The following is a 22,959-nucleotide window of genomic DNA, read 5'->3' on the forward strand; positions in this document are numbered from 1 at the left end:
TGGCTAATTGTGTCACTATTCTAGCTGACTCATTACTGATGCCAAATTGAGAGAGATTACTTGTTGGATACCCTTTACTTAGGACAGAAACTAAGGACTTCTCGATATCTGCTACCGATCTTGGTTTGGTAGCTTTATTTTGAAATAACTTCGCAGTTCCTGTTAATTTATTATAAGTAGGTAGATTATCTGGTTTTAAGACATGGGTTTCCCAATTATCCGGCCAATAATTGTTTCGATTAAAACAGTATACAATAGTTTTGGGGCTTCTTTGACTTTCAGTAGTAGGCGTTATCTAATTCTCCACGTCCATGTGTAAATTCAATTGAATTAAGTATACCAGAACCATTGGAGCCTCAAGACGATAAAGCTCAAGAAATACTCCCATGGCGTACGATGATAAATTATTACGGTCCATATTTACAGCTTAATTCAAGTTGGAAACAAATAGAACATAATATACGTTTATGTTTAGCTGGATTGAAACCAGTTGACCGGTAAGTCATTTGCAAATAATCTATTTTTAAAGTATGAGCAAGTCAATTAAATGATTGTATGGGTAATGTTTCTCCATTAGCAATAAACCTTATTGTTTTTAACAACACAACCATATCTTACCACATTGCATACTGAGATGTTAGTGCTAGTTCTTTTGGGATTCTTATGTTGAATCATTCGTACAGTTAAGTCTTCAAGATATAACCTTCTTTCACTCCATATTTGTTAGATTAATGTCACTTACCTTGGAAGTTTTATCACTCCTAGTGAATTGATGTCTTATGAAATCTGTGCACGTATTCAGAAGGCTTGGTTGGCTTTTGGAAATGTGTGTCACTTTCGGTGCAGGCGAAATGCACGTTTGCCTATAAAAGGATGAAATTACTGTACATCCATCCTCTCCGTTCTACTTTATGGCTGTAAAACATTACCTTTAAAAAGAGGATATTCTTAGGTTACTAGTATTTGGTGATTGATGCCTTCATGGCAATAAGTATACGTATGTTTAGACTATTGTGTTAGCAACTCTGAGATTCGACGCATGGTACTAGGTAAAGAATGCAGAATCTATTAGTTATATAGTGACTCGCTTTCGATTGAGATACTTGGGACAGGAATTATATATTCCTAACCGTAGCCTACCTCGACATATGATTATGACTGATGTGGTGTTAAGCAGGAAGAAAGCTGGAGATGACCAAACCAAGATGCAGCATGGATCTATGAAGTCATTACACGTTAAACTAAGGAGTGTTGATGGGTTCAAACTTTCTTGTTGAGGTAATAAGGTTATCGTAACCAGTGGTTTGAGACTTTGTAAACGTGGCTTAGAGTGGATTGTAATTTCTCAGATATATTCACTCCTTTTCTGTAATGAAATCCCAAGTTTCAAACTTAGAGCTCTTTTAATTCTATAATTTCATTCTTGCTTCTTGAATCATAACATCTATGGCTAATTTCTCTCACGACCGCTACCACTGAGACTGTTTCAATTACCTGGTTTCCATGTTTATAGTTTTACTTATTTGTACTGATGTAGTATGGGGACTTTCACTATTGTACATATATATTTATTTTTACATTGTGTAAGACTGTCTGACGTATCTAATTAAGATATTAAACTTTATGAATTAAGCTTATAAATTTTATGATAAAAATGAGTTTCAGTACATAATATAAGAGGCTGAATTGGCTATCACATTTAACGATTACAGTAAATCATTTTCGATCTTGATTTCTTTTGAAGCCATTCACACTGTAGTAACATTATTTCTAATAATAGTATTATGTATTTCATTATGACTAGTTTATCATAAAAGTGAACGTCTGAACTGCCGAATCATCAGCAATAGCAAGCATTTGCCTTGTCACAAATCGGTAAGAAAGTCTCATTGAAAAATAATTGCACATATATGATGCCTAAAAATTACAATCATTTGATGGTGGTAATGTAATTATTACGTGACTTGAAATACACATTGGTATATTGGTTTATGTGGCCAAAACATAATTTTGATGTACCACGTCTGTACAGGATTAAAGGGCGTGTAAGCCTTGTTGTGTTGTTTACAAATCTAATACTTTCAGTTTGTTGTTCAGTTTGCTCCGAGCGCGTTGTATATAAAAAAGTATATCGAACAAATTATAAACTTCCTGATGCAGTACTAATAAAGGAATGTTTTATTCTTAATATATACTAGTCAATATTTATCAAAGAAGTATGAAATATTTTACTAAAATATAAACATACTAGGTTCAATATGATTTTTAAGTAACTTAATAACTGTTCGTCAGTGCTTGACTATTTTTCAACTCTTTTTTTCAGTCCGACTGTACACGGTGAACTGTTAGCTATGAACTTAACATTGGATGATATCGTTGAAACTGGTGATTTAGTAGAGGCTTGTGCAGGTGACAGACTGGCAATTCAAGAGGCTGATAATATGCACCTCACACTTGGCAAACGTACAAAAGACAAGAAACGTGAAGGAACACCTAAAGCTGAAGAAACAATTGTTAGACAAACTACAAATACTCAGACTCAAGATTTGGATCGTAATACAGTTAAAGGTAAAAATCAAAATGTCATCATAGGTCAACTTAGTAAAACGTTGAATTTTATTAATAGACTTTAAAGTTCTTAGGTTCACTACAGTTTTTAATTTGTTTAAATATACATGTAATACATGTAAATCGTTTACAAATTAGCAGTTAAGGGATTAAATACAAATTAAATTTGGACCTATTTTGTTCGATGGGGTATAGTAAAATCTTTTAGCAAGTTTGACCGAATTCTAAAAACATCTTCACTTGATAACCGATCCCAGTAAAATGAATACCGTACTATCTTCGAGCATGAAATATAGTATGCTTTTTAACAACTTTCAGATTGTTCTGTCATGATGAGATATTTCTAAATTCATATCAATATATTTAGATCACATCGTTTGTGCTTAGCAGTGAGATCTAAGATGATTATTGCATTTGTTTCCGCATCGTCTGCCGAATATGCCTGTGTAGCAGTGTTGATGTTGACAGTGAGATACGAACCTATATTCTATCGTTTCAATCCTTAAAGCGTTGTCCACTAAGCTACTCAGTCCAAATACACATTAGCTTGTTTAATAGGTATGACGTTATCGTATGTAGTAACATATTCACTCTTATTGATATTGTGGAATGTAAATGATTAGCCACTGTCGGTATAAGGGTATCCTGAGAGGATTGCATCGATGTTAACATCCAGCTATGAGTTTTTGAATAAAGTTGAACAGTGGCGGACAATGAAATCCAGGATGCACGTTTTATCCTATTTCGGACTCGACAGGTGGATGTACCTGCATCCCAGAGTTTATGTTCACTCCGGGACTGAAACCCATTACCGTTCGCTTTTAAACACCATCGCGATATCCACTTAGCTACTGAGCCCTGATAGTCACTTGCTAGTTCAATGGTGTGAAGTTTAATTTATTTTCGTATTACTTACCTGAATCTTCCCATTGATGTTCAGGACTGCAGTTGATCAATCTCTCATTGATATATGTACATTCTATGCGCATTGCCTCTATAGTTCCTTAATTTACAAGCTTTACAAGCTGAGATGATGATGGCTAGCGTATAATTCTTTTGACTAAAGGCAATATCGAGGCAATTCGCACAATATGCACATATGCCAGTAAGAGACTGATCAATTACAGTCCTGATCATCAATGGGTATTTACCTGATTGAATTCAAGAAAATAATATTTGCGCCTAATAGAACGGTTCATGAACGTGTATTAAAGAATGTTGTAATAATGTTTATTTATCGTCACAATGTATTAAATTAAAGTGATCTTCACAAACCTTTATTAAATAATTCGTTATTGAAGATATAACGTACAATGTATATTTTTCAATTAATTCTATTTCAGATTCAGAAATGATTAAATTGAGTATATTGAATACACCAATTGCAGCATATGAATTAATTAAAAAATACTTAATTTTACGGAAACGTATTGAATCATTAAAATATGCATGGGGAACACGTCGGCTTGGCATTGAACGGATTAATACATCAAAAACATTTAAAATGTTCTGGTAAGTTTCAATTGTAAGATAGAAACCTTTCTTTCACATCATCTATTTCATTTGAATAATTCATATATTTCCAACATGCACTATCAGTTGTTTTCATTACTTTTCAAGCTTAATTACAAATAGACAAATAACAACAAGATAAAGGAAGAAATTTGTGATTTTTTAAGGAAATTTCGTTACCTTTTAGCTGCTCTATCCATCATAAGTTGATTCGCTTATGTTAAGTGCACCATAATAGATGGATTGAAAAGTGTTGTTTAATTAGTATTTTTAATTTATCAGTAATGTTGTTCCCAAGACTTAATTGCATATGATTATCACTGTTAGTTAACTCACTGATTTATTTGTGAGGCATGTCTGTATCACTCTATGGCTGTAAAGCATGGACTTTGAAAGTAGTAGATATGCATCATAGGCTCCAGATTTTTTGTTCACTGGTATCTCTAAGCCTTCACGTGCTTACAATGATAAAATATAGCAAATCGGTTAAAGAGGTTGTGAAACTTCATCGACCTGGAGAAGAAGGGAATTGTACATTGTTTCAAATTCTTGTAATCTCTTATTTCATTATTTTATTTTATTTATTCTGTTAACAAATGCAAAATACACGGTTGAAATACGTCAGAAGACTGGTCCTAACTCAACCTTTATCGTTTGTGTAAAAGCTACCTAGGTCGAATAATAAAGTTTATGGAAGCTATACGAAAGTTTAACCGCCCATCTTATACGCTCAAAAATAAATCGTACATACAGTAAACCTATCCTAATAATATTGATATATTACCCAGAGTGATGTGACTCATATTTTCACTGCTTATCATCCCAGTTGTCAACCTTTATTTTTCCAGACCCAAATGTCTTAACATATGTATGATCGGATTGTTCGAAATGTATTGTATCAATATATCACATAGCTTTTATAAAATGTTATCTTCTGACTAGATCCTCTAAATATACCAAAGCGATTGACTGTTTCAAAAGTAATAATTAAGAACTTCAATAATTCTGTACTTAACACATCTAAACGATTTATAAATCAAATATCATAAAATTATGTCTTTTTATACATTTATAGTTCACTTTATAAAAATGAACAATTATATTCTTTAATACGAAATTTATCACTTCAATTCAACCAACCTGATATATATACACTTGCTTCATTGGGTGATACTGACATATTTGTAATACCTAAGAATATTCCAGAAATAATTGTTAGACAACGTCAAGTAAGTTATTTCCTTAAATATTATAATTCTATTCATAACAAGTACTATTATATTTGATATTTTGACCATTATTCTAGGATACATGACATACAGTATAAGAATTTAAATTAGATTGGCTCGATCGACTTCAAATTGAACTTCTTTTTAATTAAATTGATAAATGAGCTAGGTTATCACTATAAAACAACCTTTCATAATACTGTCTTTGAGTTATATAACCAATATGCACGTGTAAATGACTGATTTATCATTGGCATATTATTCATACTGGGACTGATCTATTAAAATTAGATACGATAAAAGAAGTGTTAGTCCATGAAAAAAGTCAATACTAGTTAAATTAAACATTTTTTGGTGGAGTTTTGCTCTCTGAGCTGGATGGTTTGGTTGCGAAGCATTCATTGTTATTCTGAACGACATCATCAACACAAACTTCAGGTAGAAGTGTCGTTCAGAATAACGATGAAAGTTTCACGACTAAACCATTCAGCTCAGAGAACAAAACTCCACGAAAGTCATCCACCTGAGCTATAAATCTTCACCATCTCAATAACTTAAACAACTTTTACAAAAGTAAAAATTTTAGTGATCACTTTTTTAATTTCGTTGGTGTAGTATAGCAGTAATTTTTCCATGATAAGTACCATTACTAGTTGAACAGAATAAAAATTCTTTTATTGTACAAAAGATTTCATTAATGAAACACAATCTTAGTACTTTGAAAAAACTGGCTTTCTTTCAAATGAATAAAGCGATAACATTCACTTTTTTTCTAAAATAAAAAAAGACCTTACGAGAGTTAGAACAATGGCATCAATTAATTAATCAGGACAAGAATGGATAGTTCAACGAAAATATTATCTACATAAAAATAAACACTTCATCTTAACGAAATCCTGTTTAAAATGTGTTAAAATTACGATGGGGCTTATAATTTACAAATGACGAAATACTGAGTTCTAGTGAGAAGCAGTAACCAGTGGAGTTCAAACCACGTCTGTTGTGAGATATCAACTAACTAAAGACAACTGATGAACGGTTGCTCAACTTCGTGGATTGGTTGGAGATAGACATAGACACCATGGGATGCCGGCTCAGTGGTCTAGTGGTTAAGTGCTCTGGCGCGAGACTGGTAGGTCCTGGATTTGAATCTCGCAATGCGGGATCGTGGATGCGCACTACTGAGGAGTCTCACAATAGGACGAAACGTCCGTCCAGTGTTTCCAGGTTTTCTCTGGTGGTCTAGCTTCAATTGACTCACGCTTTCAACTACGAAAATACTAATATCCAATGATTTTGAAGAAATTCTTCATTTCAAATTGTATTATTATTATTTCTTATTCTTATTCTTGTGGTTTATTTGCAGTTACTTAAATTAATTGAAGCATTTGAATTGTTCATGATATCAGATTTACGAAAATTAATTGTAAGACAAACTGATTTAGTAATTAAAGAACGTAATCGTGAAGAAGGTAATTTACCATTAGATTTATGGAAACGACCAGTAAGTTGTAAAGATTTTTCATTCTTATTTATTTTTATCTACATTATATATGTATCACTTAATAATTAAAAATTATTTTCTAAATAGTACTCTTGTGTGTACATCGCTTCAAATAGTTTCTAACCACTTTTTTGTAACAATAATTCAAATTTAGTTGTAGCTTCTTTAATTTTCCCATACTTATACTGTCACTAGTATTGATTACCTACTGTAGTGAACAAAACACTAGTTGGGGACAATCGAATGTATTTAGACACAAATTACAGACTATCTCACGAAATTCTGATAACCATATAGTCAACAGTTAATTTGCAAAATAACAATCAATTGTCTCAATCTTAACTGTTTCTTCTGCAAATAACAGTCCGTCTTCTTTGATTTAATTGTTCATGCATTTTCGTACCGATTACGCTTCATTCCTGTTCTTTTCTTATCGATCTTCTGCCAAAATACATTCTATGTCTGACCATCACCATATACTGCTTATATGGATGTGAGTAGATCACACCACACTACTTGTTTAGGATAGATTACAATGCATATTTTCACTTTTGTATGACTCTTTACTCAGCGGATATTGTTAAAATATTCTTGTCTTGTCAGTCATTGTGTTACGAAGCACGAGAAAAGTGATACTTCAGATTTCTTAGAAACTTATTTGTTTAGAAAAAACTTAAAGTATATGCATTATTACCATTTTTAAGTCTTTTGATTGTTCACAAACACTTGTGAAGATACATGTTGTTTGTTTCGATTTTTGTTTTATGACTTAAATAGATGAGTCTCTTTTTGGAATATGCGCATCTTGTGAGGATTGACTTGATATTGCTACTAGGTCACTTATCTGGACCAAATAGATAAGTGGATAACGTGAAGGCGTTTGAGGCGAGTGTTACTAGCTTCAGGTCTAGGAGTAAATATCAACTCTGAGATTCAAGTACATCCAGCTATGTCCCATATAGGATGAGACACGCATCCTGAATTCCACTGTTAATCGCTATACATCCTTGTTTAAATATTTCTGAATATAGATTTTCTCAGCTTTTAACAAAGGCTATTTAACGTATGCAAATAATCATCTGAAAATATAAACAAATTATTATCATATGGCTGTTAATGACCTTTTGCTGAATAAATTTCTGGAAGCTTCTATATGAAGCTGTACCCTGTGAATTCAATTAAAGATAATTTTAGGTAAAAAAAAAACAACCACTGCGTTTCTGCTCGTTTGGTTCACCCGTGTCGACACATAAAATCCCTGCGTTTGGTCGCTTGAGAATTTACGGGTGTGAACTCCTAATGACTTCCGAACTCTCTGTAATCGATTCTTCAGTGTCACCGAAGTTTTAGCTTTTTTCCAACTGATTCAAGGTCAGAAAGGGAACTGCACAAGTAGTACTCCTTATCACTAAATCAATTTCAGATATTGACAATTATATTGAAGAGTCCCGACCGTTGCTGCTACCTTGACGTGGTGGTCGAGCTTGCCTATCGTGATGAATCAGTCGAGCTATACTGGCTGGAACAATCGTTCCTCAAGGTCCTACCATGCCAGACAGGTCGATTGAAGAGCGGTAAGACCAAAAGCAGCAATCCCAAGGTCCGAAGGCTAAGTCGTACTGCCGAATGTACAGAGGTGCGACGGCAGTAGGATGTTTCTTTCAGACAACCAGCATAACAGCCGTGCTGCCTTCCCACAAGGAGGGGTGGGGTTAGAAAAGGTCGACCCTAAAAATGTACACCCCGCCTTATCCCACGGATTTCCGGCGGTAAAGTCCTTTGAAGAACGGAGCTAACACGTCAAAAACCCCCCACGAAAAGACCGTGCGTGACCGGCCTCAAACAGCTGTCCTTTGGGCACTGCGGTCACGCTCCCAGGTCGTTAAGACCAACACTAATCCAACTTCTTTTCCAGGTCCCTCAAGAAATACCCTTCCACGGTGTGGGCAGCCGGGAAGTGATATTAGCCCTCATACCCGTAACTGCACACGAGACCAAGTTGGTCACATTCAAATCCTTCCTACACCTGCTAATAACTCTCTTATCTCCTTCACCAACCCTTCTCACATCCTTTTATCACCTCGCACCACTAGGGCAAACGATTCGAGTACATGGAACGTTATTCCTGGTCTCCTGAAACCACGCTCTAAACTACATGTAGGAACTTTTAATGTTCGAACATTGAGCCAAATAGGACAACAGGCCTCCTTAGCTAGGACTTTAAAATCTCGCACCATTGATGTGTGCTGCGTCTCCGAAACGCGCATACAAGATCCGAGTGGAGTCATTCATTTTACCTCACCATGTCACAATAAAGAACCAACTCGCTTCACATTTCGCGTATTTGGAAGCCCTGATACTGCTTCCCGTGGCCTCGCTGGCGTAAGTATAGCATTGAGTCCTAGGGCAGAACTAGCTTTTTTAGAGTGGATCCCAGTAGACAGTCGTTCGTGTGCTGTCCGACTAAATGGAACAGTAAGGACACGGAAAGATAGGGACACTCATCGTTGCCTCTTCGTCTTCTCTGCCTACCTTCCCACTGACTGCAGCTCAGATGATGTAAGAGATAAGTTTTACAGGAAACTTTCCGACCTTCTCCGAAAAGCTAGGCGTTCTGATGTAGTAATGGTGGCAGGTGACTGTAATGCTCAAGTAGGTAAATTAAGTGAAAGGGAAAGACACCTGGGTGGATCCTATGGTGTCGTGGCTAAAAGAACAGATAATGGCGACCGTCTGTTGCAGCTATGCTCAGATAACCGCCTACTTCTTGCAAATACTAACTTCAAGCATAAGGAAAAACGTCTTTTGACATGGTGACCCCTGAATTCGTCCCAACGTTGGACCCAATTAGATCACATCGCTATCAGCCACCGATAAAGGGGCTCGATAGAAGGCTGTCGCTCATTCTGGAGCACATGTTTAGATTCAGATCGTGTTCTAGTGCGAGCACGTATCTGTCTGAGTCTTACTGGATGTAGGAAAGACTGCAAGGAAACCTTTTAATGTTCTACTTAATGATAGGCAAGCTAAGAATATATTTCAGGAACAACTAGAAAAAGTTAGGCAGCCTTGTAAGTTGTGCCCACCCCGAGGCAGCATGGAATGACATCCGAAAAGCTGTGGAAACAGCAGTGATATCCACTAGTAAGGTAAACCATAAGGTTCGGGAGTAACAATGGATCTCGGCAGCATCTACCTCACTGATAGACACTCGTAAACTCATCTCACTTGGCTCTGAACATAACGAAGAGCGGAGTCAGCTCAAGCGCAGGCTAATAAGAACCTTACGCGATGATCGTAATCAGTGGTGGGTAGAATGTGGGAACTGGACGTAATTCCATCTGACTGGTCCCAATCACTGATTGTGCTAGTCTATAAGAAAGGACAAAAGTCCTCCTGTGACAATCACAGAGGGATCAGTTTGATTAATATAGTGTCTAAAATATTAGCCTCAATAATACTTGGACGCCTAACCAAAGCTCGTTAAGAGCAGACTAGAGAAAACCAGGCTAGTTTTCGACCTGGACGTGGTTGTATAGACCAGATATTCACCCTACGTCAGGTCCTAGAACATAAACACAATTCAGATGTCCCACAATCGTAGTATTTTTTGACCTTAAAGCGGCATTTGACTCCGTTGATCGTGAGGTTCTATGGCAGTGTTTGTCACTGAAAGGAGTACCAAGGAAGTACATTAACCTCATAAAGGCTCTCTACTCGAACACAACTGGTCGAGTTAGAGCCTATGGCGAACTGTCATCAGAATTGGTTACCTCAAGTGGTGTTCGTCAGGGCTGTCCACTCTCTCCATTCTTGTTTAAATTTGTCGTTGACGTGCTTTTAGAGATAACACTTTCATCATCTAAATCTCCAGAAGTTGAACTTTTACCGGGAGGCTCACTTATTGACTTAGAATACGCCGACGACATAGTTCTATTTGGTGAAGACGCTGACAAAATGCAGAGTCTTCTGACCACTATAAGCAACAATGCAGGCATGTTCGGGATGCGATTCTCTCCCTCGAAGTGCAAAATTTTACTTCAGGATTGGGTTGCATCGACACCTGAACTAATGATAGGGAGTGAAGTAGTTTAGCGTGTTGACTGCTTCACTTATCTTGGGAGTCTCATCGGGCCTTGTGGTCTAGTGTGTGACGAAATCTCAGCACAGATACAGAAGGCTCGTCTAGCTTTCGCCAACTTGCGCCATTTTTGGAGTAGGCGAGATATCCGTCTACCAACCAAAGGACGGGTTTACTGTGCAACAGTTCGTTCCGTCCTACTTTATGGCAGTGAAACATGGCCAATAAGAGTAGAGGATATTCGTAGACTACTAGTGTTCGATCATAGGTGTCTTCGAAGCATGTGTATCCTGGGACCACCGAGTAAGTAATGCAGTTGTTAGGAAACGGGTACTAGGTAAGGATGGCAGATCGATTGATGAAGTAGTGAAACTTCATCAGTTGAGATGGCTGGGACACGTGTTACGTATGCCCAACCACCGACTGCCCCGACGTGCAATGCTATATGGTGTAGGAGTAGGTTGGAAGAAAGCTAGGGTCGGCCAGACCAAAACGTGGTACAAATTCATGAAGTCACTGACAATTGGATTTAGCCATGCTGGTAGGTGTAGACTACCTGGTTGGGATCTGCGAGATCATATCAACCGATGGTTAGAGACCTTGAATGACATGGCTCAAAATCGTTTGCAATGGCGAAGGTGCATTCACTCTTTGTGTTCTACCAAATTCTAATCTTCTGAATTCCTCATGTCCCTATCCTTTTCCTCTTTTCAAATTTATTGCACTGTATTATACTCCTTCAATAACATCTTCAAACCCTAATTTTTCACATAATGCTTATACTTTTACTACTTCTACCACTATGGGATTTGAATCGACAACTGCATCTTTATGCTGATGTGGTATGGCAACTCGAACTGATGTACGTACGTACGAAGTTCTACGTTGTGACTGACTGACTGATATTGAAGAGTTCAATTTTTCATGACTTTTTATTTATCACAGTTTCGTTTATTGCAGTAGTTTCAAGTATAACCATTAAGTTTTTAGGAGAAATTTCGTCTCATTTCAAAATGTCAGATATATGAAAGAAAAACATCCTTTTCAATAAATTCTCTTCAGCTTCTACAACTCTATACATCCAAGCTACCAATCCATAAAGTGACCTGATTTAAGATTATTGTATCATTAACAATAACAGCATGTGGATTTTTAGAATCGTAAAACTGTACATATTAAGGTGACTAATATAAAGTTTCAACTTGAATAAGTTTGTATACTAAATGAAATGATGATATTAATGATCAGAATAAATATGGTTCACATGCGGTAAGAGAGACAATTATGCAATTACAAAACAAAATCAATATTTGATCAATAGTCAAAGTAATATATAAAATAATGTGAGTTGAAACAGAATGAGTAAACAGGGTTAGGTGCCAAGTAATTTTCTCAAAAACATTTCCAAGCGTTATACCATTAATAATAATGATAAGATTGCGTACATAATGTGTAAACTATCCCACTGTTATCATTGACTCATAGACTGACTTGATTGGTTTAATAATTTCTTATATGTATATAAATATTACTGTATATTAGAGTAAAGCCTGAAGAGGATCTAATAGAAAACAATATTGTTCGCTTATATATGTTATTCTAAATCACAAATTGGGAATTTTTCAAATCATACAATTTTGTGATGAATTATGTTTCTCAGTCGTTTCAGTTATTTATTGGATAGAATTATTGCTTAACTACTTGTTTGATTCATTCAAAATTGTTGACTGACCAGATGAACATGTAAGATCATGTGCTGTCTATTATGGTTATTACTGTGGATGTCGTCGTATAATTAATGGTTGATGAATAGATCCGTTTTCTTCTATAGTTTTACTTTCATCCTTGCGTCAGCAAAATCAGTCTCGTTAAGTAGTAGTAAGTAGCAGGTAGAAGTGTATTCAATAGTCATAGGAAACAGTCGTATCAGTGGCAGGAATTAGTGTTCAGCTAATGTTACAATCTTAACAAGTCGCTCTTGTTTCAAGTCAATACAGTTAGATAAATCTAAACCAAATAGAAGTCTGTTTTATGTTATTCAATAAAACATTGTACATAGTTCATCAATAGCATATGTACCGTTTTCTTTTCATTTCTGTAAAATACTATTGAAATAGGCAATGAAAGAAACTTTATCTGTGAAGAGGCCAGCATTAGCTGAAGAATTCCTCAATCAATTGATTTCACATTCAATACATAATGAGGAATCTGATATTTATACAATCACAAAAGAGAATTTTAATTTAATAGTACAAAATGTAGCTATTTCAGTTATGTATAACGAGAAGGAAACATTTGAACAGTAAATTACTTTTTTTTATAAAATTATTTTAATTTCTTTTAGAACTTCATCTATAAAAATTAGTTATTTGATAATCGGGGTTGTTTGTGGAGATTTTTAGTAATTTTTATATATAGTTGAAATCATGAGTCTCGTAGGTCCTGGGTTCGAATCTCGCGAGGCGGGATTGTGGATGCGCGCTGCTGAGGAGTCCCACAATAGGAGGAAACGGCCGTCCAGTGCTTCCAGGTTTTCCATAGTGGTCTAGCTTCAATTGACTTATTTCAATTATATATAAAAATTATTTGATAATCGTTAATTTCATTTTGTTACCATTTACAGTGTACTTTCTTATAATTACGAGATAATTTATTATATTTGTATTATTTTGAAAATATCTGAATCTGAAGAGGGGTTCAGTAGTAAATGAAGGCAAAATAATTTTTCAATTTTATGATATTATGTTATGCAAATAGATAGAAGCATCAAAATAGAATACAAAAGAAATACTAGTTTTCTTCATATTTCGACAAACTATTAAGTTAAAGTTCCCGTGTAATTTCAATGTACTCCAATAAATATAGTAAGTCAACATGACAATGTGTCACAATATTTATCGCCTTACTATTGTGATATAGTACTTACTTACGCCTGTTACCCCTGGTGGAGGAACATATGCCGCCACCAGCATTCTCCAACTAACCCTGTCCTGGGCAGTCCTTCCCAGTTCTTTCCAGTTAACATTCATCTTTTTCATATCTGCTTCTATTTCCCGTTGTAATGTGTTCTTTGGCCTTTTACTTTTCCGCGTCCCTTCAGGATTCCAAGTTAGGGATTGCATCGTGATGCAGTTTAGCGATTTCCTCAACGTATATCCAATCCACTTCCAAAGTCTTTTCATAATTTCCTCTTCAGCTGGAAGCTGGTTAGTCCTCTCCCATGAACGTCTGTTGCTGATGGTATCCGGCGAACGGATATTCAGTATCTTGCGCAGACAACTGTTTGTAAATACATATACCTTCTTGCCGATGAATGTAGTAGTTCTCCAAGTTTCAGCTCCGTACAGTAGGACTGTCTTGACGTTCGTATTGAAGATTCTCACTTTGAAATTAGTTGACAGTTGTTTTTTTATTATGATATAGTAGACTTTTGGATATTGTGGTACAGCCAGTTAAACCTCTGATCCAATCAAAGAAGTTATTTTAATTCTTACTGAACGAATGTTGAAAGACACTATTTCATGCTTAAATAATTGAATATACAAAAACATTACATAATAGAAATATTCGCTTATATGAGAGATTATTCAAAGAAAGCAGTGTTCATTTTGGGTTAATTGAAAGATACGAGATGATTTAAAATATAGCAAAAGATGATCATACTTTATTTCCATACATGTATACTTTCATGATAAATGTGAAGTGAAAGTCAGTCAAGTTGAAGATATTCGCATAAAAATTCTCTTTATTTTCATCAAATAATACATTGAATATCTTGAATAAAAACATATTCATCGTTAAGAATTATTATCAAGGATAGTCAGTAGTAGGTAGTTTATGTAAGTTTAAGCCACCTATATTGAAATTCCGGATATCACTTTTTTTAAATGAATACAATAATGCATATATAATAAAATGGTATTGTTTGTGGTTAAATCAAAATTTTGAAGGTAAACGATCTCAATGAAGTTTTCCCATAACATTAATTATGGCTTTATTTAACTAAGTATTCTTTAAAGTTTCTGAGTAAAGCAAGACACCAATTCAACTATGAAAATACTAAATCTCCAAAAAAACCTTTTCTGATTATAATCATGTGCTCACTAGTGACTGACTTTGAGGGGTAAATCCTGGAGTTCTAGTGAGAAGCAGTGACCAGTAGAATTCAAACCACGTCTGTTGTGAGATAGGAACTCACTGAAGACAATATGTGAACGGTTGCTCAACTTCGTGGATTGGTTGGAGATAGACATAAACACCATGGGATGCCGGCTCAGTGGTCTAGTGGTTAAGTGCTCTGGCGCGAGACTGGTAGGTTCTGGGTTCGAATTCCGCGATAAGTCCCATAATAGGAAGAAACGGCCGTTGAGTGCTTCCAGGTTTTCTCTGGTGGTCTAGCTTTAATTGACTCACGCTTTCAACTATGAATTTACTATTTATTTTTGTTAGCTTATAACTGTATCAATGAAAAAATATTTGTTTGTTTATTGCGTTGGAAAAATTAAACTACACATCTTAGTTATTCAATGTATTATGAAAATTTGTTGAAAAATCAACATCATTTAATGTATGCCAATGAACGTGAAATACAAGATCTTAGAGATAAATTACATCAAAAAGATCTGGAAACTGGTACAACAGTACAATTTCAAATGTCTGAACAAGTACATGACTTGTTGTTAGGTAAGTATTAGAATAAATTGACTAAATAAAATAATATTGTTTTCTTTTAACGTGCCCCATATTTTATCCTTACTAAACTTAAAAAGTGATCAGTGAATGGATTTTTAGGGACTTTAGTATTTTCTGACTAGTTTCAAGATGAATTTCCTGGAGTTCTGGTGAGAATGCCTGACCAGTGGAGTCCAATCCGTGTCCTGTGGAGACAGTTATCCATTTCAGACAATAGATGAAGCATTGAGCAAAATCATGGATCGATTAGAGTTAGACATTAACACCGTTGGAAGCCAAAGGTCCTGAGTTCCAGTCGCACAGGTGGAACAGTGGGTACTCACTGCTGAGGGGTCTCATACTAGAACGAAATAGCCGCCCTGTGATTCAGGGTTTTCGATTATGTTCTATCTAAAATCGACTCGTTAATTTAACCGTTAAAAACCGATGACACTCTTTTTACTGGTCAGAAAGTTAAAATTTATTGTAAAGCAAAATTTATGGTGAAAACAAACTTTTTAGGACTTTGTAACTAAGTATTTTGTAGACATCATCGAGTAATTCACATCTTATTTATAACACACATTGGAATATATAATATTTTTCAGAACACAGATAGCTCAAATTATTTGACTTTGATGCAAAATAAATCCAAATCTTTCCGTCGCTTAGTAAACTGTGAATATGTACGCAAGTGCATTGTCTAACAATAATATTGATGAAAGGAATATTAACAGAACTGTACAGATTGAATGAAAGTGTGAACAGTTGGAGGTACAAGGTGAATGAATCTTAACTAACATTTTATCAGTTAAGGATGAAATAAATTGAGGAAGCTAGTCGTGAAGTTTTCTAAAATGATTTTCTCCTTTGATTCGTCTAACTTCTTGTGTTAACCAAAGAGCTTGATAGTTGTGGAAACAAAACAAATTGCAGATTTTTTGGATAATTCATATGGAATAACTAAAATTATGAATATTGAACAATTATTCGGAAAAATATCTAGAGAATATATCATTTTGAAACGATTGCTTTTTGTGTGTACAAAACATTGTCTATGATTTATTAAATCAGGGAAACCCTTTGGTTAGTTTGTTGTTGTTGTTGCCTTACACTGAAATTTAGTGGTTGATCATGATTTTATAATCGCCTAAGCTTAAATTATTGAAGACTACTCACAATTTACCATTCGAGTTCATCAGGGATCCTTAATAAAAAAAGAATGAAATTTGGTTAAAAGAGTCTAATTTATTTGTTTTATATCTTCAATCGTATAGAAGTTACAGCGTTGCGAGCTAGAATACTTGAATTAGAAGCGAAACACAAGGAAACGGAAGCCCAAGTACAAAAACGTGTTAGAAAGGAACTTGATGATTCAATTCGTAAACTATTTGGTATTAGTTTCGAACAAAAATCCTGTATTGATGAATATCGTAATCAGTTAAAAGCAATCACTTTACAACGTATTGCTGAGATAAAAGAAGAAGCTTCTACAGAAATGTTACGCATAAAAGAACGAACCGCTGTTGGAACTTCTGCAGGTGAATTAATTTTTTGATGATATTTCTAAAACTCATAAAGTTGTGTTATTTTATAAGTGTAATTATTTCGATAATGCAATGAGAAGACGAAGTTTATCAGAATTATGTGATATATCAGCGCAATACATTTCGAACAATCTGATCACATATGTACTTGTTAAGACATTTTTATATGAAATTAAAAAGTCAACTAGACCTGTTAAGGTAAGAAAATAAATAAAGTACACAAAAACAATGTGATGACTACTCTGGATAATAAATTAGCATTACCAGGGTAGGTTAAGGGTAAGAACAAATTGTTTTTGAACACATAAAAGGAATTTCGATTTCCGTATAGCCAAGGCTTCAATAAACCTTAGTATACGTCCTTAAAGGCTTTTGTACAACACTACAAACGCTGATTTGATGTCAACCTTATGACCAGTTTCAACCAAATGTTTCGCAATGGAGGAAGATGTTTGTCTATCCTGTGATAAGACATTCAGATTTTAAGTGAAATATAGTTTTTCATAGTGATAAACATTACGGTTTCAAATCCTTATTCCAATCAATATTAGATTTCTATGGAATCTTAATTGAAACAATCATTCGGAAGTTTCTAACCAACAGGTAAGATAACATATTTAATGAAATTTACTTAGTACAAAAATTAAATCCATCATTAAAAGAAATTCAATTGTACTTAATGTTAATGTCATGCAAAGATTTTGTTTGTCATGAGTTATATAGGTCTATCTAAGTAACGAAAGACTATCAACCTCATAACATTTGGGATTTGATTTTGGTTATTTAAAAACGTAACAAAATCCCTTACTATGTAATATTGTTAACTTCAACGGTTTCACTATGAGATTTTGTTGAATAAAGTTCAGTCATTAATTTCGACTAAAAAAAGTTAGTTTCCAATATATTATATCAGCATCTCCTATTAATTATACTTAAAAACGAGGAACTACTACAATTCCCATAACGCAAAGTAACAACACAAAAGATTGTTACAAGTGAAAGTTTATTAACTCCAACATAAATATGACGACAACTCTAGAAGAAAATACATTCATATATATCTTGATTTGTATACCCATTTTCACTATTAATTAGAATGAAACCATATAGATGATAAATACCCAGAATTATGATAAGTCGCATGCTACATGTCATGCTGACCATAATTTATGTTAATTTCGTACAAACAATATCATATGTTGAATAGATACTACACTCAAATAAATCCATGTTATACTAAATAAAATATTACACTAAATAATCGTCATTATATTTGAATGAAAACAGAAGTAATGTTAAATTGAAAATCACAAAATGAATTAATTATGTAATTTGATCTATTCTATCACAATCAGTAATGGATTCGTAAACAATTCTATTTATGTTCACGTTATGATCAAATACAAAAATCATTTTGAACTAGTAAATAATCGATTGTTTTGGTTTTTACTAGTGATATTTTTTGACTTACTTACGCCTGTTACCCCTCATGGAGGTCAATCAGTCAGCTACAACGTAGGACCAGGCACATATATACATCGGTCCAAGTTGCCATACCTCATAAGCACAAAATGAACACCGAATTCATAGAATTAGTTAATTTAGTGTTGATAGTAAATATAAGATAGGTTGTATATAAGGATATAGTACAGGAAGAAAGAGAGATATGAAGCAGTTTTAATCTCACAGTTTAAGGAAAGACAAAGAGTGTATACACCTGCGTCATTGTGATCGACTCTGAGCCATGTCACCCAGAGTCTCCAGCCATTGGTTACGATAGTCACGCGTACCCCAAGCAAGTAGTCTTCATCTACCACTTGGTTGGGGAGCATAGGCCGATCACCAGCACTCAATATTTGTTTTATAATCATTATTATCTAACGATATTTTCAATCGGAAAAAGTGATTTCTTTTTGTTTCTTCAATTGTATCATTCTAAAATTGTAGTTTATACAAATAATGCCTAAATATTTTGTTAAAATCCATTCATGTGATAATCCAATGTCCATTTGTGCTTAATATGTGTGTAACATCGTATCAGTTAACTGTTCTTTTCTCATTTATAACACGGATTATGTAGTATTTTAAAATTAAATTATCGAGTTTTGCTAATTTATTTTACCAATTTGGATTATATAAGTTAGTAAAATGAAATATATTAGCAATAATCGAGACAGAAATCACCAGTAATAAGGATTCCTAACATTTTTATGCTATGATACACATTTATCTCATCTTCGTCATAGATATTCTTTGAATATGATATCTTTGTATCTAACCACCTAACTTAACTCTATATACCAAATGAATTGGTCATCGCGATTGTCATATTTGGACGGTTTCCCACCTTCAGGTATCTTTGATAATGTTCACTATTTCACATATACGTAACAAAGTATATACATTGGATGAGTAGAGAGGAGAATTAGTGTCTGCATCTCCGATCATGTTTCTGCAACTAGAATGAAAGCTAAATTACAACAGTTCAATCACTTGTCATCGGTTCAACTGTGGACATGATGTTGATGTTTCAAAATTCATCAAGATTATTGGTAAACAAAGAACTCCAGATTAATTGAGGTTTACCGAAGCTTTTGATATAAGAAAATATGAACAAAAACTTACGCAACCAAAATGATGCAGTTAGTAACCTTATCATTTGTGATTTCGTTCTCATGATTACATTAGGTACAATTTTTTTCAAGATGTAAGTTTTAATTTCTTAATTTTTTTTCTTCTAAGCTTAACTACGCTGGTCAACATTTTTAAGTATCATAAAGTTCACAACATAAATCTTTGAATCAGAAAAATCCTGTTTCTTTTTAGTTTTCTCTTGTAGAATATTCATATATTCAATCTATAAATAAACATCCGTTTGAAGACTTTTTAATTCTTCCATAGTTATTTTTTTGATTACTCTACATCTTCATGCAAACCCAACTTTATTCAAACCATTTCCGATATAACATATGCATACTTATTTTGTTATTAATGAATTATAGCATCGTTTCTGGAGTAGTAAGCAACTGAAGAGAGCCAAGCATATAAATCAATCCATACTATTGTTCTGCAAATGCTGTTCTTTCTTTATTCAAACATACTAGTCATTATGAATTGAGAGTAGATTTATCATCGCTATGTATAGTTGATATAATTCATATTTTGTATTCAATAAATTGCAGATAAAAATTTTCATTTAATAAATTTCCAACACTCGAACTTAAAGATTTTTGGAACATTTAAGCCATTCTACAATCAGATACAACAAAATTGTTTTTCATCGTATATACTGGCTGTTCAAATCTTCACATTGATGCTTAGAACAGCGATTGGTCAGCCTCTTTGGATAACGCGTTGGTGTTGGAAGCAAACAATGTAGGGTTCGAGTCCGGGAATGAGCGTCAACTCTGAAATGTAAGTACATTCAGCCGACAAGTACAAAAAAGGATGAAAAGCACGCTCTGGATTAAACTGCTATACACCATCCATATCTGCATAAGGATGTTGTCCGTTTTATTACGTTAAAGAATTTAGTTTTAGTTCAGTTTGATCAGTTATACATTTAAAATAAAATTCTATAACTAACAGTATTAATAATGATCACAAAAGTTAGAGTTAATTACCAGTGATATGTATTAGTCTTTAGTACTTTTTCTGTTATATCATAAAATATTTTTATTCTATATAATCTATGTATATTTACATTTTATAGAAGATGAATTAGCTAAACGCAATTACCATTTATCTAAAGAAATTACCACTTTACATCAGTATAATATTAGTCTTCAACAAATGATGAATCGTCTAAAAGTTATGTCACAATGGCAACAAACCACATTAAAGTGTACATTTGAAAAACAGGTTTGTCATGATCTTAATGTTATTAGACAGTTTATTTATGTATATGCTACATTTATATTTCAGTATATGATAATTACAGTTTCACACCGTCCTAAAAAGGTTGAATTGAAACTGTAACTGACAAAATGCTGCGTTTTTGAGCAAACACCCTCAGCTTCTTGGCTATATATCACTTTTAGGGTTTCATCAGTTCGCTTAACAAATTTGTTGCCTTTTGTGCGGCAAAAACTCATTCATGTTTTGCGTATTCCTGACGTACGACATAATTCCCTAAAAATCAACCTGTTTGTAAATTATATAAGGGTTCCTCAGTAGTTGCTACATGCACTGTAACACCATTTAATTATATTTGGAAAACTTGTTGAACCAAACGAGCGATCCCTGTATGTAATAATCTTTGCAAAGTGGCAGATGGATTAGTTAATCTAAAAGGCATTATCTGGAACTGATGCAAACCAGATACAATGCTGAAGGCTATTTCGTAAGTCATCTGCGTACAATTCAACTTATCAGTAATAAGGTGCCCAATTCAATGTGGAGAACTATTTTGAGCCGGCTAATGCATCTAATATACTGTCGATGAGTGGCGATAGAAAGAGACGGTGTCTTGTGGCTTCATTAAGCTACCGGCAGTAAATGCACAGTTCTAAAGACCCGTTCTCCTTTTATACCAGTACGATTGGTGCGACCCATAGTGATGTTGATAGTGCTTTTACCATATACTTGAAGGCTTCTTTAATCTGGACGAGCGTACGGCGGAAGGTTTGAATAAAGGGCTCAGCATTTTGTGTCAATTTCGTCAACTGAAGCCATTACGAGACCGATATTTTTCTGATTTTCAAGCAAAGACGGAGTAAAATCTTCTTACCGTTTGCTCCAATAATTCGGAATATACCGGAGGAGGAGTTTACAAGCAAAGATGACATCCGTGTTTCAATTAAATTAATGTTAATAGCCATCCGAATATCTAGAGATTTATATTGTCCCGATCTGGAACCTGAATGCGGAACCGTGAATATTTTTATCTTTATTTCTTACACCCACGTTTAGCCAGAAAATTTGCCCCTAAAATCTCATGATAGGTGATATTCTGTGCGTCGGACTTATCATCTTTTAGTTTCAATCTCGATGTTTTTTCTTGTCAATGTTACCCTCCTCCTATCAGCCGTACGAGAACAGTTAATAGCATCCCTAGTACTATGTATATAGACCTCATCTAGGACTTACTTACTACTAGTGAAAGATTACACCGCTCCTATATCCAACAAAATGTATTTGTACGAATTGATAATTCACCACATAACTCTGAAGATAAATCTTTCTGGATGCTACATGAATAGAACAGAGTATTCAACATAACTGCATCCAGATTCATCTTACAACGTTTTACACAAATGCTGTAGAATTTCCAGAATGGCACTAAAGATATTTCGATTTCAAAGCTTTCTTTTTGCTCACTTTTAGACTAGTTTTTCTAACGAGTGACCATAGCAAAAATGAATTTCATGTAATATTTATGTTAAATAAATTTATTTATTATTCAATCTAAACAGCTTGGTATAGTTGAAAATCAACGAAATCAAAATAAAACAAATACTACAAGAATGAATATGTTATCTGAACAACATATACGTTTGCTAAATGAAGAAATTACTAATATGCGAGAACATTTAGCAAATACACAAAAACATTTGAATGATCTACGTATTGCATTAGATAAAGAAGCAAGTCAAGTTTAAAAAATATTTTATTTGTTTATTTACGGTTGCTCAAAATCGTGGATTGGTTGAAGTTAGACATTAACACCGTTGGATGCTAGCTCAGTGGTCTATCGGTTAAGTGCTCTGGCGCGAGACTGGTAAGTCCTGGGTTCGAATCTCGCGAGGTGGGATCGTGGATGCGCACTGCTGAAGAGTCCCACAAAAGGACGAAAATCCTTCCAGTGCTTCCAGGTTTTTCATGGTGGTCTAGCTTCAATTGACTCAT

At 34.3% G+C, this 22,959-nt stretch overlaps 1 protein-coding gene across 1 annotated transcript; it reads left to right on the forward strand.

Annotated features, from left to right (window-relative positions):
• Positions 1 to 396: 396 nt before the first annotated feature.
• Smp_199350 (hypothetical protein) lies at positions 397 to 22,712 on the forward strand (the record flags this gene model as incomplete). The annotated part of the gene is made up of 9 exons (XM_018792485.1): positions 397 to 497; positions 2,324 to 2,568; positions 3,912 to 4,080; positions 5,156 to 5,309; positions 6,797 to 6,813; positions 15,414 to 15,577; positions 16,843 to 17,106; positions 20,825 to 20,973; positions 22,527 to 22,712. 9 exons carry the CDS (start codon positions 397 to 399, stop codon positions 22,710 to 22,712), a joined length of 1,449 nt encoding a protein of 482 aa, XP_018644692.1.
• Between the last annotated feature and the right edge of the window lie 247 nt (positions 22,713 to 22,959).

The sequence above is a fragment of the Schistosoma mansoni genome (genome assembly GCF_000237925.1).
Source record: "Schistosoma mansoni, WGS project CABG00000000 data, supercontig 0264, strain Puerto Rico, whole genome shotgun sequence".
Classification (NCBI taxonomy): Eukaryota; Metazoa; Platyhelminthes; class Trematoda; order Strigeidida; family Schistosomatidae; genus Schistosoma; species Schistosoma mansoni.